The sequence below is a fragment of the Zalophus californianus genome, chromosome 12 (genome assembly GCF_009762305.2).
Source record: "Zalophus californianus isolate mZalCal1 chromosome 12, mZalCal1.pri.v2, whole genome shotgun sequence".
In the NCBI taxonomy this organism is placed as follows: domain Eukaryota; kingdom Metazoa; phylum Chordata; class Mammalia; order Carnivora; family Otariidae; genus Zalophus; species Zalophus californianus.
The window spans coordinates 44,784,560-44,811,762 of NC_045606.1; the positions used below are offsets into that span (position 1 = coordinate 44,784,560).

The 27,203-nt window shown below is 38.4% G+C and overlaps 2 protein-coding genes across 2 annotated transcripts in view; one reads left to right on the forward strand and one right to left on the reverse strand.

The window, feature by feature from the left end:
* The window catches only part of SCIN (scinderin), an 83,741-nt gene that overhangs the window by 21,334 nt on the left and 35,204 nt on the right, over positions 1 to 27,203 (forward strand). Inside the window, exons 4-5 of the mRNA XM_027573782.1 lie at positions 2,127 to 2,276; positions 24,222 to 24,314. Of these exons, the coding sequence (XP_027429583.1) occupies positions 2,127 to 2,276; positions 24,222 to 24,314 (243 nt within the window). The remainder of the gene's footprint in view (positions 1 to 2,126; positions 2,277 to 24,221; positions 24,315 to 27,203) is intronic.
* On the reverse strand, positions 20,899 to 22,153 carry LOC113911319 (galactose-1-phosphate uridylyltransferase-like). Its single transcript, XM_035723277.1, has one exon. It carries the CDS (start codon positions 22,133 to 22,135, stop codon positions 20,996 to 20,998), a length of 1,140 nt encoding a protein of 379 aa, XP_035579170.1. The 5' UTR covers positions 22,136 to 22,153; the 3' UTR covers positions 20,899 to 20,995.

Here is a 27,203-nt window from a genome sequence, read left to right on the forward strand (position 1 = left end):
GTATTCAAATTGATTCCAAATGTGAGTCTCATATTCAGATGCCCAGATGTAGAAAAGAAATGAGAAACAAGAGCAGTGCACCGTTCTTTTAAAAACGGAAAAGAAATGCCCCTTGACAGATTCTAGAGTAAAAGGAGTTGCAACTCCTTTTATTTTACTTCTTATAAAGACTCAAATTGCTAAAACGTGTATTTTATTCTCAAAGAGGAATATGGAATAAGTGCATCAGGAACCTGGGAGTGGGGTGAGGGGTCAGAGAATCTCCCCCAGGCCTGTGTGATTCAAATTTGGGCCCCTAGGGCCTGGAAGAGAGCCCATTTTAGGCAATTGGTAAGCTATTTGTGAATAAAGAAATGACTCTGGGCTGGAAATGTTTTATCATCAGAGAAAAGAGCCATTCTGTCTGTGGATGCCTGGGTGCTCTTTTATTTTGCTGTTGTTAATTGATGTGCTCTTTTAAACGTTGCAGACACAAGGTCCTATAGCTGGTAAGTTGCAGCCTGAGTCTGTCTCCTTCACACTTAACCACTGTGCTAACCACCTTTCCAAGACGGACTGCACACAGTTTGTGTGGAACTTGTTTTGAAAGCAGGTGTAGTGCAAATACATTATTAGCATTGGTTGTCCACATGTCAGTCTCTCCTTGCTTGCTTTCTCTTATTCTTCTCTCTGTCCCCAACATCTAGCTCATCAGAGGCACCTAATATATGTGACATTAAAAAAAAAAAAAAAAAAAAAGCTATTAGATAAAAATTGAAGGCTTTTCTGTGTCAGCATTTAAAAACTTTTCTCAGGTTTTAGGCATTAAAGAACAGTCTGTAGTCTCCATATAACAACATTTACACAGCCATCGCCCTACTGAGGGACATTTGTGGGGTTTTTGTTTTCTTTGTTTTTGTAAACCATGTTTGAATACCTCTGTAGTATAGAGTCCTAGAAATTGAATTTCCTGATCCTAAAAGCCCATGTAATTTTTTGATACGATACCAAACTTCCCTCAGAAAAAGACTGTGTATCAGTTTATACAACCCAAATGGAATGTGATAATGCCCATTCCTACTCCCCCACCAGGATTAGGCACCATTAAATTTTTCTTTCTTTCATTAAAACCACATTTAATGGAGAAAATGATATTTTTAGTTTAAATTTTATCTATATCTTCTGAACACTGTACCCGTCTAAAATATACAATATTTTAATCTAAATGGCAGCTAATATAATCTACTGATTTTAGAATATATCGAACTGTCATTCTATTTTTATTTTTATAAATCTCTATGTTAAAATACAACTTTGCTATTAAGTATCTGTTTTTTCTCTGTATCGTAAATATATATAACTATTAGCCTATTATAGAACATTTAATGTCTTCCCAGTGCCTCACTAATATAATTATATAGCAATAAAAACCCTTGTACATATGGTTTCTTCCTAATCTTTATGAATAATTTATTAAAATGAATTCCAGATAGTATTATTACTGGGTCATATGTCTTAATTCTTTTTATGGCTTTTGATAAAATTCATTAAATTGCTTTAAAAAAGCATTACATTAATTTTTATAATCATCAAGAGCACATTACTGTAACAGATTCTTTACTACCTTTCTGAAATATGGTAAAATTATTATTTTAAATTTAGGTAACATACAAGTTTACTTTCGTAAATTGTAATTAGTGGATATACCCAAAGAATGGTGAGATATATACTTATATTTTCCATGTTTAAAAAATGGTTACTTTATAATGCTAACTGAAAACAGGTATAAGTATGTAAAATTATATATACCTCAACAAGAGATAACTTTCATTTTTTTAAATATCTTTTTGTTTTTTCCTAATACTAACACTGAGTATTACAACAGGACTAAATGTCCTCCATGTATTTCGGGTCAAAAGATCTGTCCCGGGGCGCCTGGGTGGCTCAGTCGTTAAGCATCTGCCTTCGGCTCAGGTCGTGATCCTAGGGTCCTGGGAGCGCGCCCTGCATGGGGCTCCCTGCTCCGCGGGAAGCCTGCTTCTTCCTCTCCCACTTCCCCTGCTTGTGTCCCCTCTCTCGCTGTGTCTCCCTCTGTCAAATAAATAAATAAAATCTTAAAAAAAAAAAGATCTGTCCCTTTCTTTTAGGAAATTTACCAGTGGTGTGGTTCCTCGTGCAACAAATATGAGCGTCTGAAGGCAAGCCAGGTTGCCATTGGCATTCGGGACAATGAAAGAAAAGGAAGATCTCAACTAATTGTGGTGGAAGAAGGAAGTGAGCCATCAGAGCTCAGAAAGGTATTGTGACTTGTGTTGTTTTTTAAAGGTTTACCACTGTAAGTAGTGTGTGTGTGTATGTGTGTGTGTCTGTGTCTGTTAGTTTTAACAAATTCTCTAATACTGGGCCTAGGCTAAGATTGGTAAGAGGAAACATCAAGGTTATCTATGTCATGATATAGAGAAAATAGAAGGTCATGACTCTTTTCTTTGACCACTGGTATGACTCTGACTTCATCTTCTGTCGTATAGGCGGACAGATGGGTAACACTTTGACACTGACTATAAGAATATATTTTGGAAGGCAAATAATAGTTTATTCATGTGGGATTCTGAATATATATTTTTTAATGCCATGATATTCTTCAATTTTAGCATTCATTACTTTATTAAAAGGATGAAGTAAAATCTTATTCCAAGAGAAGAAATATACCAATATTTTAAATGTTTCAATCATTTTAAACTAAGAGTTCTTGGTAAGACCCTTATGATTTTAGTATAGTTGTTAAATTAATTTGAAAATTATCTCCATGCCTCTTTATACCTTTGTTATTTACTTAACAATGATAGCAGCCTTAGACATTTAGTTGTGACCAGTTTTTCCCCTTTAAGAAAACTGCAGTAAGTGCCTCAGTGTATATGTTTTATATTTTCCCTTAAGATTATGAGTCAAGGGTATAATCATATTCAGGTGTCTTGATACATGGTGGTACATTGACTCCCGTATGTTCATTCCACAATATTTATTGAACTCCTATGGTATATCGGGCCCTAAATGTTTGTACCAATGTTTATTCCCTCATGACTTCGCAGAACCTTGTCAAGATTTACTGTTGTAATAATACCATTTTGAATCTTCCTGCATTTAAGAGTAGCAGGTGGTGTCTCTGTGAATTTTCGTTTCTTGGAATAGTACACATTTTCCTCAATGACTTTTGCTATCTGCACTCAAGTTTTTCTAACGACTGTCTTATAAACGTGTTTTTAATAATTTTGATTTAGAGCGATTTCATGCATTAGACTTACTTGATGTAGTGATAGCCTCAATAGCCCAGTGATCAAAAATTATATGGGATAATTTTATTGTCATAATGTCTTTAAACTTTATTTTTTTTAATAACCACCAAACACAGACTTTCATGTTAGTGATGTTTTAGAAATGACTTTTATTCAGTGGGAAAATGTTCATGGTCATATGCTAAGAGAAAAGGCAGGATATAAAATTTTATATACAATAATATCTTAAAATATAAGTTTATATGTAGGTATATAGCTATATATTTGTATATACATATATATCTGGGAAGAAATATGCTGAAATATTACAATATTACCAATATTGTTTTTGACTCTTGGGTTATGGCTCCTTGTTATTTTTTTCTTTATTTGTCCTTGCACTTTCAAAATTTATTATAATAGATGTGTATTCCTTTTATTATTATTTTTTATTTTTTCATGTGTTTTCCTTTTATAATCAGGAAAAAAAGGCCAACTAAAAAAAAACAAAGTAAAATTAGGGATTAACTCGGTTTCCAGTAGTCATAATAACATCACTAATAAATTAGACTTTGAAAACTATTCAAAACAATTTCTTGAACTTTTAATATTCTTTCAAAGCCTCTGTTCTAGAGATATAATCACTGTTTAAGTCTTGCAGATTTCATATTTGGAAGCAAAAATCTGGAAATAAGATGTATTTCTAATTGACTGTATGTCTTGTTTCAATAACTATGCTTTGTTAAGGGTAGACCCAGGACTCGTCCTGGTGGAGTAGTGAAGGGGGTGCTCTGTTAACTATCAGACTAGCTTCTCCTCTGTCATCTTGGGTCCCAAGTAAATCCCTTAATCTCTGTTGTCTCTGGTTCCTCATTTGTAAAGTGCAGCGTTAGAGTGGCTTCTGTGGTCCCTTTAGTTTCCAAGGATCTGTGATCCCACCTTATCTCTTAAGCAGTTTCTGTGTTTAATTACCAAATCGTCTGAACTCTGTACCAGGAAGTGAAGCCACAGGCTGAGGGCCTAAACTGTGCGTGTATACATTTGCTTGCTTATTGGATTTCATTTAGAGTTTTGAGGGGAAAAAAAGTTTAAACAGTAAATTAATACATTAATTAATACATTACACTGTGAAAGTTAAAAAGAAAATGCAAACCTGAAGAGAAAAATTGTAAAAATAGAACTTCAGTTTTAAAATATTAGTGATAGGACGCCTGGGTGGCTCAGATGGTTGGGCGTCTGCCTTCGGCTCCGGTCATGGTCCCAGGGTCCTGGGAACGAGTCCCTCATTGGGCTCCCTGCTCCTTGGGAGCCTGCTTCTCCCTCTGCTTCTCTCTCTCTCTCTCTCTCCCTCTCTCTCTCATGAATAAATAAATAAAATCTTTAAAAAAAAATTAAAAAAATTAAAAAAAAATAAATAAAATATTAGTGATAGGGTAGGGGACATAACCCTTAATGTAAAATGTGATGTTTATGTGTTAGGGGATTTTCATTTTTTGGTTTTTAAAACATTCTAGAAAACACCTACCTTGCTTTCTTTTCAGTGCATTCAATGTATACTGTATTATATTTGACAGCTCTCATTTACACAATGAATTTTCATTTTTCTTTCTTTTAAAAAAAGCATTTGTTGGGCTCTTTGTTTTCACAAATGTTGTTTTGTAGCCTGATTAAATAATTGTTTAAATAGTTGTTTGATGAATTAATTATGCACCTATAATAAACTAGTTTGACCTTCTAGGCTTTCTTGGTATTGTACCCATAATGATAAAATTCAAAGAGGTCATGAAGTTGTTTGGGAAAAAATTACTTTATTTTCACTAACCTCTTAATTAAAATTTTCTCCAGTTGTGAATATAGTTGACAAACCAGTAGCATGAGCAGCATCTGTGACTTTTCAGATCACATTATAGTTATTGTAGATAACTTTAAAATATTATTTGTGTTCATCACTTCTTGGTAATTATGATAGCTATTAGACTTGCTGTTCAATAATATTATATAATGAGTAAATGAAGAAGCTCATATATTACTTTATCACATTTAGAAAATACATTTTGATAGCTATATTCCAATATAATAGGTTTCCATTATAATACTTTTTATCTTATTTTATGCATTTAGAAAGTATTTTTCTTAGAAGGGGCCCATAGGCTTTGGAAGTTATCCCAAGTGGTTAATATTACACGCACAGAAAAGGCTTCCTTGTTGAAGACAGTGGAATGTCATTTCTTTTTCTGAGACTCTAATGCAACTATTGATATTGCTAGAGAAGGATTCCAAAAATCTAAAACTCTCTCAAAATATCTTTTAAAACTGTCCTTTTAAGTGATTCATTTTTAATAAGATTCTTTTAAAGTTATTTATCTTCAAAAACTTTGAAAGTCTCTATATGAAGGTAAGTAATAACTTAAAATCAAGGACTTGCTGTAACTAAATTGATGTAACTAATAGCTTAAAATATTAACTAATAACTTAGTTGATGTAACTAATAGCTTAAAATCAAGGACTTCACGTAACTAAACCAGGTACATGATGCTATTATCATTACTCCATATTTGATGCGGAATATTCAGAATGTGTCTTTCTAACACATCAAAGTGCTCAACACTGTAAATAGTGAAAAGTACTTTTTCTGAGAGTTTTTTTTTTTAAGAATTCATCTTTATTTCTAGGTATTTCAGCTATCTGTTCATGCTATTGTAGTCATACCATATTAACATGGCTTATCTCTAGGATGATCATAAATTTATCCTTCAAACCAAAGCACTTTGGAGAGTAATAGGGGGGCACTAACCAGACAGGATTAGGAGACATGTATTAACAAGACTGTCTGGGGAAATAGGGTGTATGTTCAGCCTCTTACCTGTATTGTGACCACTTTTTAAAAACTCATATGCCTAAATATGAAAATTATCCTGTACATGGAACTAAGGCCTGTAACCAAAATCACATTTTACCCTGTGCATGTTTATTCTTTCATTGTAAACGTATTTACCAGTAAAAGCTGCACATAAATTATGTGAAGCTTTTTTCTTACTCTTTCTTCTTTTCTTATTTAAAAGAAACAATCTGTGAATGTGAAGGAACCTTAAATATGTCACTAACCCTAAGGTTCCAGACTTTCGTCATTGGTCCCATTCATCCTCTGAACATTAGGAGGGAAGCTAAAAAAGTGGCCTGAGGAAAAATTGCTAAAGTCAATAATTTATCTGTTTTATAGACTTCCAGTTTTTATTTATTTTTATTTTTTTAAAGATTTTATTTATTTATTTGAGAAAGAGAATGAGAGAGAGAGAGCACGAGAGGGAAGAGGGTCAGAGGGAGAAGCAGACTCCCCGCTGAGCAGGGAGCCGGACGTGGGACTCGATCCCGGGACTCCAGGATCATGACCTGAGCCGAAGGCAGTCACTTAACCAACTGAGCCACCCAGGCGCCCCGACTTCCAGTTTTTAAAAAAGAACATCTGGAGGATATCAACAAGAGAATGCAGAAGGGGCAAGTTTTTTGAAATGATACCAAAAATCAAGTAATTTTTCTAATCCAGAAAGACTCCTTTCAATATAATTTAATGAACTTATGAAGTCTACAATAACTGTAAATGCTAGTAGCGGAATACTGGCAGTAAAAATATAGTGAGATTGTAAGCAACTGCTATATTGCTGAATTGTTAGCCTTTGTCACTTTTATAAAAACACGAAGGCCCCCTGGAAAGTCATGCACAATCATTGTTTTGGATTCTGGACAAAAAGAAAGGAAATTGGAAGGGAAGTTGGAATATCATGTTACATCTCAGTTAATAAGTGTTTATTGAGCCCTGGGTTGGTTCCCAGTGAAGCTCAGAAACTGCTTATTTTATCATCTGATTGAGATAAGCACACACTAGATCAAGACAGAGTCAGAAAGTGGGAGCCGATGGTGAGGATCTGCAAACACCAGAAAGCATAGCTGGGTACCACCATTATTGAAAGCCTTCTCACGATAAAATTCATGTATTTTAGACTGTATGGTAATAGCATATAGGCTAGATTAACCCCCAAAGGATCTCTCAATATAGGACTTGTATTCATCTTATTATGAGTCATAATTGACAGCTTGAAAATAAAATAATCCTTTTAGTCATTCTCTTGGCAAGTTGATTGGATGTGTACGATGTGCCCATCTGGATATCTTGTAAGTAAAATCTAGAGTTGAATAGTGCAGATATTTTTTAAATTATTCTTTGAGATGTCTATTTAGGCGAAGAGTACAATTTTAGTCATATTTTCCCAAAGTATTTTGCCAAATAAAATTTATATGTTGGAGCACCTGGGTGGCTCAGTGGGTTAAACGTCTGCCTTCAGCTCAGGGCGTGATCCCAGTGTTCTGGGATGGAGCCCATATCAGGCTCCCTGCTAAGCAGGGGAGCCTGCTTCTCCTTCTCCCTCTGCCCCTCCCCCTGCTTGTGCTCTCTTTCTCTCTCTCTCCCTTAGATAAATAATAAATAAATATCCTTAATAAAAAAATAAATAAAATAAAATTTATATGTTATCATTGCCATGCTAAGTTCCTTGAGGGAAGGAAGTAGAAGTACACTGCCTTTATGTCTATGTCACCTTTACAGCTCTAACTCATTTCTCATTCATATTTGGATATTGATGCAATTAACTGTGAACTATATGGTACCAGAAACCCATTATATTTGTTTTTCTGTTTTCGAGAGGATAGTAGGACCTTGTAAAAAACTTTACTATTTTTTAGATAATAGTGTTGGTGAAGATTTAAAAAAAGCCGTACTATTGATGGTTTTAAAGTCAACTGCATTTATATAAGAGCAGTTGGTATTTAGATAAGGACAATTCATATATTTTGCTAGTCTTCTGTCTGCAGGCAGATAGTTACAACTAACCTTTTGGAAAGTCATAACTGAATCTTGGGCTTGTTTATATTTACTGCAATACTTACGGATTAGGCTGCATGTACTTCAGGTGAAAGCATGCAGCACAGTAAGAAATAAGTAACTGGTGTCTAAAACTTTACATTCTGTGATAAAATGCATGTTCCTCGGAGCTGTAGTTGGATACTCTTATCTGTAGAATCCTTCCTCCCAGGTCAGGTCACCTCCCCATTTAGTGTCCAGCAACCACAAAAAACCACTTCTCTCGCTGCTTAGCACACAACACTGCTGTCCACTGGCCTTGACCATTTTGTTTGGCTGTGCCCCACAGCCCTGGTGCTGCCCCTTCTCATCACTAGATTAAAAGTGAACATGCCCCATGAACTCCAGGGAACTACACAAGTCTAGAGCTTTATTTTTGAAATCACCTATTATATTTGTCTTATTCTTCTCCCAGCATCAAAAGGCTGTGCACATTATTAATGCTTCCCAAGTTCTAATACAATTTAAATTTATAGAAAAGTCAAACCAGAAGTGATTTTGAACATTAACTAACCTAAGCATTGGAAAATTCATACTTCAACATGTAAAGTAAGATTAAAAAAGAAAAAAAAATGGAATTTGGAAATTTAGAATTCTGTCAACGTTCCTTAAAGTTTCTTTCTGGAAATGTTTGTTTAGTAGCATAATCTTGGGTATTTGGATTTACATGGGATTGCATTTTAATCTTTTAACTTAAATATTATTGTATACTTAAATCGAGCATGATCATTTTGAACATGATGCTATAGAGAGTGGGAGAAACTATTTTCTGGGGATGATCTTTGATTAGATAAATCAATCCCCATTTATCTTTGTAGAATATCAAATGAACCTTAGAATTTCCAAAAATAGAAACGGGGAGCTGTTTTGAAAATTCCCCTCATGACCATTTTGGAACAATGAGTATACAGTATTTTTTTAAAGGGTCTAAAAATTTATGGAAAAGTAATACAAGAATAAAAATCACATTGCCTTTTAGCATCTGGGAACAAACATGGGTATTTTGAGTTCCTTATATGTAAGACCTAAGGTTGTTTTGTAGGTTTGTAATAGCCACACACACACACACATACAAATCACTCAGTAAACTGTTTTCTGTTGCCTTCTTATTGATTACATTGTTAGTCACAACTCTGTACTTTGTAAGGGCAGAAATTTGAGTAGCTTGAGATATTAATTTGGTCAATAGACACAGTAAACACTTTGACACTAACAAACAAAGATTTTGTCAGAGAAAACACTTCTTCTGTGTGCTGTCCAAGTAGCTTTAGCTTCCTTGTTTATCCCTCCTTTATTTCCCAGGGTCTTTTTGTAAATTCTTGGGAAATTGAACAATGTCTTAAATATTTTGTAATTTCCCATTCTTGGAGCATGGTGTCTGGTACATAGGTGCTCATTAGTATCTGTTGTCTGAAATAACGTTATTATGAGAGCCATGTAGAAAGAGGAGGTCCATTTACAGGCTTACCCATTCAAAGATTTTTAAGTTAAAAGGTTTCAAAATATTTGCCACTCTCTCTAGTTTAGTCCTGCCTAGAGAGAAAGTATCAGAAGACCAGAAAATAGGAATCTTTCCTTTTCTTCTATTGCATTATGATTAAATCGTTTTCTCCATTTTGCTTTACAGCCATGATACTTAGTCCATACTCAAAGTCCAAAGAATTATAGTGACAAGTAGCACATGCTGCAGGGTTATAATGCTTTCAAGAACACTGTGGTTGCTATAGCTCTCTCTTTCTCTCTCTCTTTTTTTTTTAGTATAGCTAATCTTATCTACCTTTTACTGATTGTTCCCTATGTCCCAGGCACTATTCAAGGCACCATTCATTGTTGTCATTTATTTTAATGAACCTTTTATTTGGATTTCTAGTACTTAATTCAGGTACTCATTTTGCTCCTTGACAGTTCATCCAGCGGGGAAAGTTGAAATATTCTTTTTTTTTTAAGGTTTATTTATTTGAGCGAGCGAGAGAGAGAGCCCGCATGCACGCGTGCATGAGTTGGGGGAGGGGCAGAGGGAGAATCTGAAGCTAACTCCCCACTGAGCGTGGAGCCTGATGTGGGGCTTGATACCAGGACCCTGAGATCGGGAACTGAGCCAAAACCCAATAATTGAATGCTCAACTGTCTGAGCCACCCAGGCGCCCCAGGAAGTTGAAATATTCTGAACAAAGATAAGAAAGACAGTAACAGTTTAGTTAACCATATGCTGCAATATAATATTTCAAGTAATTTTTCACTTTGTCACACCAAAGTTCAACATGAAGACTTGCGGCCTTACTTGATCAGGTGTCACTTTTATTTAATGAACCCAAATTGATACCACTTGGCAGTCATTTCTAAATGAGGCAATTTTTCCTTTAGTTTGTGGCTGAAGTGAGGGAATAGTGTGATAAGACCTGTAAATAAGATAGTACAATTCTAGGACAGATGGACTATATAGAAGGATAGATCTTTGTCCCCACAAGGTCCATATTGGAATTGATTAATATAAATATTAAACTAGAATGGCAGGTTTCATTTTTTATTTTATATTATTCCTCATGTTTGTTATAATATTAGTGATACTATGTAATAAAAAAATTAACAGTAAGAGTATATTTTCTTTCAGCAATTTTAGGACAATTTCATCTTATCCCGATATATATATGTGCATATATGTACACATATATGTAATCTGTCTAAATATGCATATACATATTTATCTATAAAAAGGGATTTTAAAGTGACTTTGTCAGGAAAGCATGGTTCGTTCACATAAATACAGTATATTTTCAGGGGAAAGCAAGAGGCAGTCCTCAGTTCTGGGTATAACATTCTGCTAATCAGGAAAAAAGTACTAACATACTGTTAAAAAAATATTAAAATATTTAAGTACCTGCACGCAAACAAACAAGAGCCATGCAGATATACAGGGAAATGAAGTCCTCTGCCATGCATAGTGGATAAATTAAATATCAATGCTCAATTTCAATGAATGCTGGCAACTAAAAAGCAAACCCAAACTGAATATAGATTTTAATGAAGTCTGACAGAGTGCATGTGGACAGGACAAATAGGTTAATCAAAAACCATCTCAAAGCAAGCAGCAGATGCACTACAGTTAAGTATCAGTTGCTGTGGTATTCCCTGTCGTGGAGCTCTGTTGCTATGTGATGACTTAATTTCTCTCACGCTGCTGTTCTACAGGGGTAAAGGCAAGTGGCTTGCTGGCAGGCTGAATTTTCTGTGTGTTCCTTAATCTTTCTAGTTGCACTTTCCTTATATCATACAAGTACTTCTTATCATTAACCCAAAAATTCCATCATCTAAGAAAAAATTTGTGATAGTTTTTTTTCTTTTTTTCTTTTTTCTTTTTTTTTTTTGCTGTAGAGCAGATAACAACAGACACCATCATGGCAAACATCCAGTGCCCGCCATGTGACTGGCATTCTTCTATGGGCTTTACAAGAATGAGCTCATTTAGTTCTTACTTACAGCCCCAGGAAGTAGATACGTCTGTTATCCCCTGTCTTGGTTTGTGTTCCTCCAAAAGCCAACTCTATACAAGGACTTGGGGGCAGGTGGTTATTTGGAAGATGGTCCTGTAAGCAGCAAGTAGGAGTAAAGTGAGGCAAGACTTTGTAAATAAGTAGTTTATAGCTATGGGGCACTGGGGTTCAGTCCCAGAGGAACCCTCTGAAAACTGTATGGAACCCCCTTCAGAGTCAGCCCACAGGTGGTTGAGGTTGCTACAGGATTTAGCCAATAATTTCCCAACCTTCATTAGTTGAAGGTCTCTCCTTGGGTGTTAACTCCCCAGAATTCCAGCCTTCCTTGTGTGTGGATACAGTACACTCAGTGGCCAGATAAGGCCATCAGACAAAGAGCAAGAGGCTTTGACCTTTAAGAAATTATCTACAGATGACCTCTGAGGTAGACCAGGATGGGATGGGCAGAGCACCAATGGGATCTCTATACCCTTACTTTATGGATGAAAGAAGTAAGTCATGGAGAGCCTGCCTAATTTGCCCAAGGGAGAGCGGGAATGGGAGAGTGGCAACTCACCAGGCAGTCTTCATTACAGGGCAACCATCTCGAACAGACAGAGAGATGGGAATCCCATCTGCTGGGAAGTTATTTTAGAACTTCCAAAATCATGCCACATGCTTCTGACAACCATACCTATTTTATGTATTCCATATCCTAATACCTTTAGTAGCATAATGTTTGTACTCAGTAACTTGGCTTGTCCAACTTCGTTTCATATCTCTTACTGTCAGCATAAAATCTTTCGTCCTTACTATGGAGGGTAATACAGGGTAATTGGGGCAGACATTTTCTTGGAAGGAAAATACATTTTTTTTAAAGATTTTATTTATTTATTTGAGAGAGAGAGAATGAGAGATAGAGAGCACGAGAGGGAAGAGGGTCAGAGGGAGAAGCAGACTCCCTGCTGAGCAGGGAGCCCGATGTGGGACTCGATCCCGGGACTCCAGGATCATGACCTGAGGTGAAGGCAGTCGCTTAACCAACTGAGCCACCCAGGCGCCCGGAAAATACATTTTTTAATGTGAGTATAAAAAGTATGGAAATATTTTTCAAGCACCTCAGAGTATGTGGAAGCCTTTTTGAGTTTGCTGGGTTAAATTTTGGTATGGGGAAATTTTCTGAATTATGTCGATGGAGAGGAAGTTTTCACAACTCTCTTACCATAAAACTTGGCTTAATCCAATTAAAGGGAATATATAAACCAGGTTTATTTACCTCTCCCTAAAGGGATAGAAGGAGATAAAATGAAATAAATTTGTGTAAACACGTGCATATGTGTATGTGGTGATAAGGGACAATGAGAAAATACTCCTAGAGGTTTGTTTAGCTCATGTTCTCAGTAGAAGTGCTCTGTGTAGGTCTCTGTCTTCTTGTTGCCTCAAAAGAAGAATCTGGAGAAGAAAGGCAGTTTCTTCTTTTCCATTCCTCCCTTCACCCAACCAATAGTAGTTTTTCCTCTGGTAATCTCCAAAGTTGGTGAAAATAGACAGTAAGTGATGAGGGGAGGAGCCCAAAGGCATTATGATAGAGAGCCAACCTTGAGAGAAGGGTGATCCTCTCTGGACAAGATACACTCTTTACACATCTCTGAATTTGAGAATCCCTACAGGCTATTTTCATGTATTTAGGGTTGAAAACAAATGTAATGTGTCCTGCCACTTCTATAGCACTTGTCCATGAGTGTAATAGCTGGTGGATCATGTTAGACTTCCTCACTAAATTTGGAAGCAACCTCAGAATCTTTCCCTGTAGGCTGCTCTAGCAACCTCAGCATTTAGCAAGGATAGGCAAAACCTATTTAGGATCCCTGTGCTGAAAGTCAGAGGACAGGGGCCACAGCTAACTTATTAATCATTATAGCCCCAACTCTTTCTTATGGTGCTGATATAGCACAGACACTCCATACATCAACCTTACTGATAAATAAACTGTAACTGATATGTGCTGACTCACCAAGATAAGGTCATGTGTACAGGACTAAATGGGGAGATATGATTGAAACACATGGGAAGACCAGAGAATCTGCTTTATAACCAAGGACTAATGTCATCCTACAGACCTCAATTGTGGAGAAACTTCAAAGAAGAGAAGAGACTACTCTTATTTCCTTTTCAGCATATTTATGCCCTTGCCGATACACAGGGGACTATCCTTCAGGCTTTGCTTGAAGAGGGATATTTAGATCTGTCTTCAACTTGTAGTTTTAAATCTAAAATATAAGACTGTAAGGGTACACGGTCAAGACCTAGAGACTACTTAGTGACATCATTAGATCGAGACGTAAACTAATAAGTGAATAAGTAAATATAAGTCTACAGGGAGGTATGTGGCAGGAAGTTCAGTGGTAAAATCATCATGCAAAGAATCAGAGTGGTGATTGGCAAGGTCATACCAAAGAGAGAGAATGACCCTTTGAGCAAGGCAAGTTTCCTTCAGTGTATATAAGCGTGGAGAAAGGATGAGACCTGACTTTTGTGGAGTTCTCACGATGTGCCAGGTATAGTGACAGTCACTTCACGTACATTATTTCACTTAATCATCCTGATGATTGTGAATGGCATTAATTATTAGACCATTTTAAGTGTGGAAACAAAGTCACAGAGTCACCCAGTAGTGGGTCCATCCAGCTCAGAGTGCCAGATTCTACCAAATGAGGATCATCAAGAAGAAAGGTGTGATGGTCATTGTGAAACATACTAATTAGAAACTCCAGAGGCAAACACTGGGAGTGACTATCCAAGCACTAATCAGGTAGAAATGTCCAAACGGATTTGCAGTCTTACCGGAAAAAAAAAAAAAAAAAAAAAAAAGATTTCCGGAAAGAGCAGATGGGTTAAAATCTTTACCTGAGATTTGCTCTGGGGTAGCCTCCGGACTGCCAGGCCATGACCATTTGTCTGGGGAGGGCTTCCCTGAGAAGCTAGTTGAACATCAGAAATGCCTGGCAGACCTGTCTTGATGGTTGAGATGGGTGAACCAGGTTAACGAAGCTGATGCCACCAAAAACTTGAATATATCACAGAACCAGGCCCAGAAGGCTTTGAAAATACACTGTACCAGGGCTTCAGTCAGAATTTTGGGCTCACATTCAGACTTTAGTAGTCATTATCATAACTCCCCAGATGGTTCTAATATGTAGCCAGTTAACTGCTCTGATTTAATAAGTTGGCATTCTGGCTTATGTATTTTAATAATTTGTGAATTAGCTTTTTCCATGTTATAGTATCTTGTAAGTTAGCTTTCCACTGTACAGTAACTTGTCAATTTGCATTCCATATTATAATCACTTAGGAGTTGACTTTCTTGTGAGTTGGACCCTCTAAATCTAATCTCTAATATGGTGATGTTACTGTCATACTGAGGATCAGACCTGCATCATGGTAAGTTTTCCAAGGTCACAGCGTTCCCTGAGCCCTCTAGAGCTACACTGTCAAATAAAGCATTGTTAGACACAGATGGCTATTTAAATTAATTAAAATTAAATAAAATTAAAAATCCAGTTACCTGGTTACACTAGCCACATTTCAGGTGCTCAGTGCTTGGAGGTAGCTAATGACTACCATATTGGACAGGTCAGGTATGGAATATTGTAGTTATGGAAGATTCTATTGGACAGTCCTAGCCCAGATTATTAAATAACTAAACCTCTCTTGCAGACCCGTCATTCACTTTGTCCTTTTATCCAAACATGTACTTCACATGCTTTCTCTCAGTCTAGAATACTTTACCCGCTATTTGATACATTAAATTACCCTTTTTATTTGATCCATCGGTAACAGGATAGAGGCATTTCAGAGGCAGGAGAGCACACACTGAGATCAGGAGAGCAAATATTGGAAGATTAGGTGGAGCTAGCTAAACGGGGTCACAGCTTTTCTCAGAATTGCCTGTAATTTTATATCTCTGTATGTCCTTCCTGTTATCAAATACTTGTCTGACCTAAGCCATAAAATTCCTGGAAGCAAGAAAATATACCATAACAGGGCTATATTTCGCCTTTATAATTTGTATCTATTCACCATATGTTAACGATGGACTGATTTTTTTTTTTTTTTCCAGTTAGGGAAAGGAAATAAAACAGGCGAATTTCTAGGTAATTAAAGTGTTAGCTCTGAGGACCCGAAAGCTTCCTTTGCTTTTTTAGTGAGACCAGAGACAGCCATGCATACTAAAGTGATGATGTAGGAAGACTGTGAGCTCTCCCTTGCTGTGGGGAGCACTGCAATAGGAGCTGGGAAGCCTGGGGTTTGCGTCCTTGCTTTTACTCTTTATGAGACTGGACCTCAGGCACAACTCCTAACTTCTCTCATCCTCAATTTCCTGATCTGTCAAGCCGAAATCACAGTTGAGAAGCATATAAGACTCTCTATGTTAAATCCTTTGGGGACTTGACACAGCTTGGAACATTTTCATCCAGAGTGATCTGGAGTCTCGAGTTAGGTATTGTCCTTCCTCCAGAGCACATATTACCCTTTCTTTTCCTACTCTTCACTCCAAATACTTACTGCAAATTGTGCAAACATCCTAACTATTCTGTAGAAAGTTAAAATAGAGAAAGCGCGTCTTGAGGGAGTAATTCGTAAATGTTGGAATTTCATATTCCAAATAGGTGGGGCTGGCTAAAAGATTCAACACAAATAAATAAAGGCAGGTGCAAATGTGAAAATTAAGTAAAGATTGTGAAAAGAGAGCAACTTTTTTCTTAACTTCCCGGTCCTTCTTTCTAAAACAAATGTACACATAGGCCCATTTATGTTTTAAAAGAAAAAGTCGCCGTTAATGGGTCATTGAGGGAAAACACGACGCTAAGGGTAGTCTTGACCCATGTCATGAGGACCCAGAAAATCTGAAGCTAGGGGACTTTGAATCTAAAGCAAGTTGGTGTATTTGCTGTAATGCTTTAATATAAATATCTTCTGAATTATTTTGAATTGAACACCTGTTGAAGGCAAAGAGTGAACAGCACCACAGAAGGTCTACTTTGGCATAGAACAAAACTTTATTTCCACAAATTTCCAGGCTCTCTAATGTACTTAGAATAGTGTCTTAAGTTGTTAAACATTTCCATTACGTTACTGACAGAGAGAAGATAGAGATACTCCCATTTTTCTACTCAGATCACATCTATAACAAAATAAAATAGTACCTGTGACCTTTGAAATCACTTAATTTCTAGCCGAAAAATTAAGGCCCCTTTGTCGCTGGTGGCCACTTCTAGGTCTTTACATTAACAAAAGTTTCTCTGATCAAAATGCCTAGAGCATTTAGGAATCCATCAAGAATGGTTACTATGCTTTGATGAACTGAATGAGGAAGGCTGAGGGAGAAGCCTAAGGTAGATTATAAATTAAAAGGGAATTATAATTACTCCATTTGAGGTAATGAAATGGCAACTGTTTCTTCCACTGGGGAGAGAAAATAAATACAAAACCAAGAGGTCAGTATTTTTTTGTTTGTTTAATAAAAGCTTTTACAATTTTATTTATTAAAGACAAATACCTGTTTGTTTGTTTTAAAGATTTTATGTATTTGACAGAGAGGGAACACAAGCAGGGGGCGTGGGAGAGGGAGAAGCAGGCTCCCCACTGAGCAAGAAGCCTGATATGGGACCCGAGCCGAAGGCAGACGCTTAACGACTGAGCCACCCAGGTGCCCCCAAATACCTGTTTGTTATTGAAATTTTACAAAATATATATAGTCACAATAGAGAAAAAATATATCCCCAAGTCCCACCTTTGAGGAAAAAATAACTAAATCCTTCCTAATCTTTGTTTTCATGTACGAATCTCTGTGTTTTCACAAGATAGAGTTCATACTGCCAATAATGCCTTGCAAACTAAATTTATACTTGAGATATTACATTTTCCTGACCATTGCATAATTTTTATAGTACTTTAATGTCTGTATAGTTTTCCGTTCTATCGATACAGCCTAATTTATTCAATGAATCCCTTTCATGTTGGGCATTTACATGGTTTGTGTCTTTTAATATTGTGAAATGCTGTGATGTATTTATTAGGTTGATCCTTTGCATGTATTTTAATTATTTCCTTGGAATGAACCATTAGAATAGAATTATTGGGTTAAATAATTGGTCTGTTTCTTGGATTTCTGTTACCTACTTCTCTCACAAGGGAGTGCTTAGCAGAATACGGAATCTTTCCCAACATCGGATGTTGTCAGTTGTCTCCTAACCTGTACAATTTTATGGGTAAAGAAGTATTATTGCCTTATTTTACATTCCTTGGTAGTGCATATCTCGTTTGAAGGGCTGTTTGTTCGCACGACACCCTGATGTGATGGAAGACCTTCCCTCTCTCAGCCTTTGAGGCCCCCAGCAGGGGCAGAGCGGCCAGGAAGGGGAGTGGAGAGAGGATTTGGGGAGAGATGAGGACAGCGGTGGAGGGAGGACGGCGGAACACCGCCACTGTAGCAACCAGTGTGTGTGTTCCACGGTAGACGTGCCAGTATTGCTCTCATCAGAAAGAGAGAACTAAGAGTGTCCCCTCTACAGTCTCTGCTGCAAAACACGTTCTGCTTTGTCTTCAGAGACAAGTCCTGGGCAATTAAGTGTGAAGACCTTTCTGGAGCACCCACAGAGGCAGCACGGCGTGCGAGTTACGGGCACCCACTCTAGAGCCAGAGTTCAAATCCTGACTGTCATTTGTTGTAAGATGCATGACGGTGGACAAGTCACTTTGTTTCTTGAGGCATAAAATGGGATAATAAGAGTGCCCAGTTGATGTGATGATGAAATGACTTAATAAATCTAACGTTCTTAGACTGGTGTCTAGTAAATAGGGATATGTAAGCATGTTTTATTTTTTTAATTTATTTTAATTTTTATTTTTTGAGAGCGAGAGAGAGAGAGAGGGCATGCAAGAGTGGGGGGAGGGGTAGAGGGAGAGAGAGAGACTCCAAAGTAGGCTCCACACTCAGGATGGAGCCCGATGTGGGGCTCGATCTCACGACTCTGAGATCATGACCTGACCTGAAAGCAAGAGTCGGACGCTTACCGACTGAGCCACCCAGGCGCCCCTGAAAGCATCTTTTAAACAAAATTTATGAAGTCTCAGGCATGGCACGCAGTAGCACTTGAGAAGTGTTAGCTGAAGACATGTAATACACAATAAAAGGCAATAAATATGTAAACAGATTTCAATACATGTGGTTTAGACAAGAGGGGTACTAGTTGTTAAAAGGTAGTTTCAAGCAAATAAAATCATGAGTCTCATACAAATATAAAATAACCCATATCAAAGATTTTTATTTGTCATTAAGCCTGGGTGGCTCAGGTTATGATCCCAGGGTCCTGGGATCAAGCCCCGCATCGGGCTCCTTGCTCAGCGGGGAGCATGCTTCTCCCTCTCCCTCTGCCCCTCTTCCCTGCTCATGCTCTCTTTCTCTCTCTTTCTCTCAAATAAATAAGTAAAATCTTAAAAAAAAATAAGAGAACTAGTAAGATATTGTAATTAGTTCAAAGAAGAATCTAAAGAACAGACAAGCGAATGGGTGATCAGTGTTAAGATGAATTTGCTGATAAATGCAAAGCTGGCCTCTTCCACAGGGGAGAAATTAGTCTCATCTCTACCAGAAAAAATTCCTGTGCATCTCTGTGGATGAAATCATTTGCTGCTATCAATCTTCTACTGAATTAGAGAATAAAGAAAAGGAAGGAAAATAACTTTATGGTATCAGATCACCAGAAGGAGCCCCTAGACACCATCCTTGGAGAGAATCTTTTTGTCTCTTTCCAAGACTTTCCTAGTTTCCCTTGATTTAGGGAAGTATGCAACTAACTATTCTGAAAATAACTGAAGGGCGCATGGGTGACTCAGTCTGTTAGGTGTCCAACTCTTGATTTCAGCTCAGGTCATGATCTCAAGGGCATGAGATTGAGCCCAGGGTTAGGCTCTATGCTGGGCGTGGAGCCTGCTTAAGATTCTCTTTCTCCCTCTACCCCTTCCCTCCCACCCCGTTCTCTCTCTCTCTCTAAAAAAATAAAAAATTAAAATTAAAAATAGAAAAATTTAACAAATTATTAAAATTATGGCATTGAAGGAATCTGTGATGGAATTTAAGCCTCAACACTTGGCAGTTCTGTGGAACATTCACTTCTCCTCTTTGAGCATCAGTGAGCTTTTCTGTAAAATGAGGATAACAGTATCTAGCTCATGGGATCTCTTATAAAAGTGAAACAGTATGCGTCCAAAGCTCCTGACACAGTGCGTGACTCATAGTAGACACTCAATAAGCAGTAACTATTCCTGGGCCAATTATAATTAGCTGAGCCAACCAAAGAATAATTGCTGTTTTGCTTCTACCACACACAGTCAACCTGGGTGGAAGTTACATACAGCATTCCAGAGAGCCTTGGGGAAGGAAAGTGTGTGGCTCCCACAAGGGACACAGAAAACATCGGCTTGGTGAGAGAAGGGAGGTGGTTGAGAATGATGAGAAATAATGCAGTGTCGGTAACATCCAGCCTCTGAAGGGGCTTTGGAATCCAGACAGAAGTTTTGGCTCTGTCAGTAAGCAGCCAAGTCAGCATCATCTGGAATGCAGTTCCCAGGGCCTCACTCCAGACCTAATGACTTAATAGCTGGCTGCTGAGATTATTTATTTTATCAGGTTACCCAGATGTTGCTTGAGCACATTGAACTTTTTAAGAGTCACTGGTGCAGATAGAGGATATAAGCCTTTTTTTCTGGAGTCACATTCTTGAAACTTAGGAGTAAAATGAAATGAGGGGCCTTCCCAGCTAGTGTACAGGATAACTTTCTGGATGAAAATATGAGGTGAGCCTGAAGGCAGGAGGGAACCGACAGGAGTAGATGTAACCCATTGCTCAGGTGATGAGGGACTTCACTGAGGTGGGAATTAAGGTGACTCCGAACATTATTATAAAGAAGCAGAATTTAATGACTAAGTGAGTAGGAGATTCAATATGGAGGACAGGCAGTATTCAGAACTGGCCTCCTGGTTTTAAGTCCAGGTGAACAGAATAGAGATTCACTGACACAAATGGAGAATTGAGAATGGCCAGTTTTGTGGAAAGCTAAGTTCAGTTTGGAGCATGTTAAAGGATGATGATACTTTTAAGTGGAAATTTATAGAAAATAATTGAAGGAAGGGGAGGGGTGGGGAGACTCCAAGCTTGAGTGACAGGTCTTGGCTAGGACAAGAGATGAAATATTTTTTTTTTTTTTTTTTTGAAACACAGTTTAGTTTTATTGACCCCACATCTTCCCAACCCTAGGCCCTGGTTCCCTCAAGCAGAAGGCCCTGGTCAGTGTGGTCAGGCGACGGTTGCTGTCTCCCTATCCTTCTGCCGCAGGTGGTAATGAACCTCAGGAACGGTCCTTAGTCTCTCCGCAGCCTGCTCAGGGGTGAGGTCCCTCTGAGCCTGGGCAAGCATTTCATAGCCAACCATGAATTTCCGGACGGTGGCAGAGCGCAGGAGTGGAGGGTAGTAATGAGCATGCAGCTGCCAGTGATCCCAGTTGGCTCCAGCCTTTGATCCGGTGGGAGCCCCGTGCCAGCCCATGGAGTAGGGAAAGGATGTCTCTAATAGGTTGTCATACTTGGTCAAGAGCTTCTTCATAATAGAGGCTAGATCATCACGCTCAGCAGGGGTCAGCTCAGGAAGGCGCCGCACATGCCTCCGGGGCAGCAGCAGTGTCTGGAAGGGCCACACTGCCCCAAAGGGGACCAGTACTAACCAGTGCTCACTGGTTAAGACCAGACGTTCCTTTCTGAGCAGCTCCTGGCGGCCATATTCCATTAGCAGGGGTTCTCCATGTTGACTCTGATAGGCCCGCTGAGATCGCTCCTCACGCTGGGCAGTATTTGGCAGAAAACAACTGGCCCACACCTGGCAGTGGGGATGGGGGTTGGAACAGCCCATCATGGTTCCTTTGTTTTCAAAGATCTGCACCCAAGGGTACCGGGCTCCCAGCTCCTCTGCCACTGCGGCCCATGCATCGATGACAGTTCGGATCTCAGGGACTGACATGAGTGGCAGCGTTACATCGGACCAGGGGCGGAAGCACATGACCTTACAAGCTCCTCGAGCAGCCTCTGTTTGGAAAAGGGGATGATCACTGGGTCCTGGATTGGGGGCATCAGGCTGCAGAGCTGGGAAGTCGTTGTCAAACAGGAAGGTGCCATCATAGTAGGGATTCACCTCTCCATTGGCCCGTGTGGCCCCGGGACACAGAGGGTTGTGGGGGTCATGGCGGGGAACTGTCTTCAGGAGCGGGGGCTCTACTTGCCCCTGCCAGGGCCGCTTCATGCGGTGAGCTGACACCAGCACCCACTCATCCTGTAGCGGGTTGTAGCGGATATGCTGATGTTCGCTCGCCCGGAAGGTTGTGGCCGTGGCGTCCGCCTCTGGCGCCTGCCGGCGCTGCTCAGGGATTGATCCGCTGCGCGACATTAGGCCACTTGCGTGGGTGGGGATCGTCTAATAGATGAAATTTTTAAGAAACATCCTCAGATAAGGCTTCTCTGTTTCCCTTCCTCTTTAAAGTTTATTTAATTTTTAAGATTTTATTTATTCAAGAGAAAGAGAGCAAAAGCAGGGGGGGAGGGGCAGAGGGCGAAGCAGGCTCCCCGCGGAGCAGGGGGCTCGATCCCAGGACCCCGGGATCATGACCTGAGTTGGCAGACGCTTTACCAACTGAGCCACCCAGGTGCTCCTCCCTTCCTCTTTAAATTGTCAAAATATTTGTTTTTTCACACACCAAGGATTACATGAGTTAAATGCTAATCACTTGACAAACCTAAAATGACTGTTTAAAATTTAAGCATTATCCTACCTGTAAAAAAAAAAAAAAAAAAAGCTGTATTTATAGTTTATTTCAAAGATCACAATGTATGGCATAGTTGATAAAGAGAATATGTTTAGTTATTTTCCTCTTTCTATACAAGATGTAAAGTCCTTAAGGTTTGGGAAGATGGTTAGAAACTCATTTGTATACCCCACTGAGGTTTTTGGTAAGTGCTTTGTTTTACTGAATTTTAAAATGATTCTTGGACAATGTACAGCATCCCTCTACCCCTGCAGTTAAGCTTGTTTCTGGTAAATCCCGTGGGTTCAATTCCCAACTGTGCTACAATTCTTTGAGAGGCTAATTAAGAACCTTGGCTCATACGGGAATTGTTGTCTGAAAATTAAAAGTTAGAGTGTGCCCCAAATCTCAGACTCACTTGGCCCACTGGGAAACTACCAATTTCTAGATATGTCCTCAACCCAAATTGTTGATTCCAAACTACTGTCTTGGTTAGAGTAGAATCACAAAAGGGTATATAAGGAGCCTTTTCCTGCTCTTAGGAGATACACATACTTCTAGTCCAGTAAAGGTGTTTCAAAAAAGCACCTTTGATTCCAGGTATTTTGTGTCTTGATCCTACATTTAGCAAAAAAGAAAAACTATTATAATCATTTAGTATGTACAATAATTAAAATGTTTTATTGATCACTGTGTCAACAAAAAAATGAGCATATTCCCAAAGAAAATAACTTCTTTAATGTGTTTTGAAACTCCAGGCAGTGCCCATACTTGAACAAGGATTAGAATTTATACACATTTTTATTGTTGCCTGGCATTTGGCAGTATGTATTTTCACACAACGTATTATAGTGAACATAAAACACATTATGCAAGGAATTTCATTGTATATGAAATATTTATTGAGTCTAAATGAATACCTTCTTTGCATGTTCTAAATTTGAATTTATGCTTATGTTGTTATAAAAGTCACATTGTTTAGATTGTTTATATTTTTTCCTGTCCTTAACATTCTATATTTGTGTCAATTAATTTAATAATTAAGTTGCTTTATATACCTTTTCTGTGATTATAGTATGTAGAAAATCAAAGCAGATTTAAATGTAGTTTCTACTAATGCTTTATGTACTTAAACTTTTGGATTGTGTCATATATGCAGAAAATACATAAATACATTCATTTATTCATTTGACTATTACTTAATGAGCATCTCTTATGTTCCAGATACTGTTCTAAGTGCCAAATATACAGCAGGAAATACAGCATCGTGTAGTTAAGAATTTGCTCTTTATCTGATGACAATGGTACTCTACCCTCAATAATTTGATCCAAGATTTTTTGGTAATTAAATCTATAGACTGCTTCTAGAAGCAGAGGTCACAAGAAGAAATCTGTTACAGAAGTGAATTTAGACCTCATATCTTAATTGATTCCTACTAGTCTTCAATAATATGAACACCTATGCTTTCATGTGTAGGATTTTACTTTCCTGGAAGTTCGTATCATGAGCAACCTCAGTGTTTGTTTACTTAATGCAGTTCATTCATTTGATCCATGAGCAAAGGCCAATGCAGTATGATTGGTGAGAAATATTTGAGACTGGTCATTTTAATTGCAAATATTTGATAATCTATGCCTTTAGAAATATAAGATAGTTTACTTTTTTTTTTTTTTAACTCAGCATCCTTTAATGAGCGGTCTTTATCTTTTATCTGTTCACTTTTTTTCCAGGTTTTAGGGACAAAGCCGGAGCTTAGGGATGGAGACGATGATGACGACACCATGGCAGACATAACCAACAGGAAAATGGCTAAACTCTACATGGTGAGTTCACTGTTAGTGAGTTTTGTTGTTTTTACTAGACTGGATACAGCCGGGAGACCTGTTCTGGAAGGGACTCTGCTACAGCTGATAATTCTCATTGCTCTCAAAGAGTAGTGTGTGGGTAGAATCCATTCTATGCTCTAGTATGTTTATTAAAATTCCTCTTTTTATTACTTTTTGTTATTTTCATTAAAAATGTCAATCAGTGAAATTATTGCTACAACTTAAATAAAATTATATAGTGTTGCTGTGCTAGTTTGCAACAATATGTATTGTTTTGTTTTTTAATTTTTTATTGTTATGTTAATCACCATACATTACATCATTAGTTCTTGGTGTAGTGTTCCATGATTCATTGTTTGTGCATAACACCCAGTGCTCCATGCAGAACGTGCCCTCTTTAATACCCATCACCAGGCTAACCCATCCCCCCACCCTCCTCCCCTCTAGAACCCTCAGTTTGTTTTTCAGAGTCCATCATCTCTCATGGTTCGTCTCCCCCTCTGACTTACTCCCCTTCATTCTTCCTCTCGTGCTATCTTCTTCTTTTTCTTTTTTCTTAAAATATGTTGCGTTATTTGTTTCAGAAGTACAGATCTGTGATTCAACAGTCTTGCACAATTCACAGCGCTCACCGTAGCACATACCCTCCCCAATGTCTATCACCCAGCCACCCCATCCCTCCCACCCCCAACCATTCCAGTAACACTCAGTTTGTTTCCTGAGATTAAGAATTCCTCATATCAGTGAGGTCATATGATACATGTCTTTCTCTGATTGACTTATTTCACTCAGCATAATACCCTCCAGTTCCATCCACGTCGTTGCAAATGGCAAGATCTCATTCCTTTTGATGGCTGCATAATATTCCATTGTGTATATATACCACATCTTCTTTATCCATTCATCTGTCGATGGACATCTTGGCTCTTTCCACAGTTTGGCTATTGTGGACATTGCTGCTATAAACATTGGGGTGCACGTACCCCTTCGGATCCCTACATTTGTATCTTTGTGGTAAATACCCAGTAGTGCAATTGCTGGATCGAATGGTAGCTCTAATTTCAACGGTTTGAGGAACCTCCATACTGTTTTCCAGAGTGGTTGCACCAGCTTAGCATTCCCACCAACAGTGTAGGAGGGTTCCCCTTTCTCCGCATCCCCGCCAACATCTGTCGTTTCCTGACTGGTTAATTTTAGCCATTCTGACGGGTGTGAGGTGGTATCTCATTGAGGTTTTGATTTGGATTTCCCTGATGCCGAGAGATGTTGAGTACTTTTTCATATATCTGTCAGCCATTTGGATGTCTTCTTTGGAAAAATGTCTGTTCGTGTCTTCTGCCCATTTCTTGATTGGATTATTTGTTCTTTGGGTATTGAGTTTGATAAGTTCTTTATAGATTTTGGATACTAGCCCTTTATCTGATATGTCATTTGTAAATCTTTTCTCCCATTCTGTTGGTTGTCTTTTGGTTTTGTGGACTGTTTCTTTTGCTGTGCAAAAGCTTTTTATCTTGATGAAATCCCAATAGTTCATTTTTGCCCTTGCTTCCCTTGCCTTTGGTGATGTTTCTAGGAAGAAGTTGCTGTGCCTGAGGTCGAAGAGGTTGCTACCTGTGTTCTCCTTTAGGATTTTGATGGACTCCTGTCTCACGTTTAGGTCTTTCAACCATTTGGAGTCTATTTTTGTGTGTGGTGTAAGGAAATGGTCCAGTTTCATTCTTCTGCATGTGACTGTCCAATTTTCCCAACACCATTTGTTGAAGAGACTGTCTTTTTTCCATTGGACATTCTTTCCTGCTTTGTCAAAGATGAGTTGACCATAGAGTTGGGGGGTCCCTTTCTGGGCTCTCGATTCTGTTCCATTGATCTATGTGTCTGTTTTTGTGCCAGTACCATACTGTCTTGATGATGACAGCTTTGTAATAGAGCTGGAAGTCCGGAATTGTGATGCCGCCAGCTTTGCTTTCCTTTTTCAAGATTCCTCTGGCTATTCGGGGTCTCTTCTGGTTCCATACAAATTTTAGGATTATTTGTTCCATTTCTTTGAAAAAAGTGGATGGTATTTTGCTGGGGATTGCATTGAATGTGTAGATTGCTCTAGGTAGCATTGACATCTTCACAATGTTTGTTCTTCTAATCCATGAGCATGGAACGTTTCTCCATTTCTTTTTGTCTTCTTCAATTTCTTTCCTGAGTATTTTATAGTTTTCTGAGGACAGATCCTTTGCCTCTTTGGTTAAATTTATTCCTAGGTATCTTATGGTTTTGGGTGCAATTTTAAATGGGATTGACTCCTTGATTTGTGTCTCTTCTGTCTTGTTGTTGGTGTATAGGAATGCCAGATTTCTGTGCATTGATTTTATATCCTGCTACTTGACTGAATTCCTGTATGAGTTCTAGCAGTTTTGGGGTGGAGTCTTTTGGGTTTTCCACATACAGTATCATATCATCTGCAAAGAGTGAGGGTTTGACTTCCTCTTTACCGATTTGGATGCCTTTGATTTCTTTTTGTTGTCTGATTGCTGTGGCTAGGACTTCTAATACTATGTTGAATAGCAGTGGTGATAGTGGACATCCCTGCCGCGTTCCTGACTTTAGGGGAAAAGCTCTCAGCTTTTCTTTTTTTTTTCTCATTGAGAATGATATTTGCCGTAGGTTTTCCATAGATGGCTTTTATGATATTGAGGTATGTACCCTCTATCCCTATACTCTGAAGAGTTTTGATCAAGAAAGGATGCTGTACTTTGTCAGATGCTTTTTCTGCATCTATTGAGAGGATCATATGATTCTTGTTGTTTCTTTTGTTAATGTATTGTATCACGTTGATTGATTTGCGGATGTTGAACCAGCCTTGCAGCCCAGGGATAAATCCCACTTGGTCATGGT

Bases quoted from the DNA above. Each gene is read 5' to 3' on its own strand.
- LOC113911319 (XM_035723277.1), bottom strand. From the start codon at position 22,135: ATGTCGCGCAGCGGATCAATCCCTGAGCAGCGCCGGCAGGCGCCAGAG.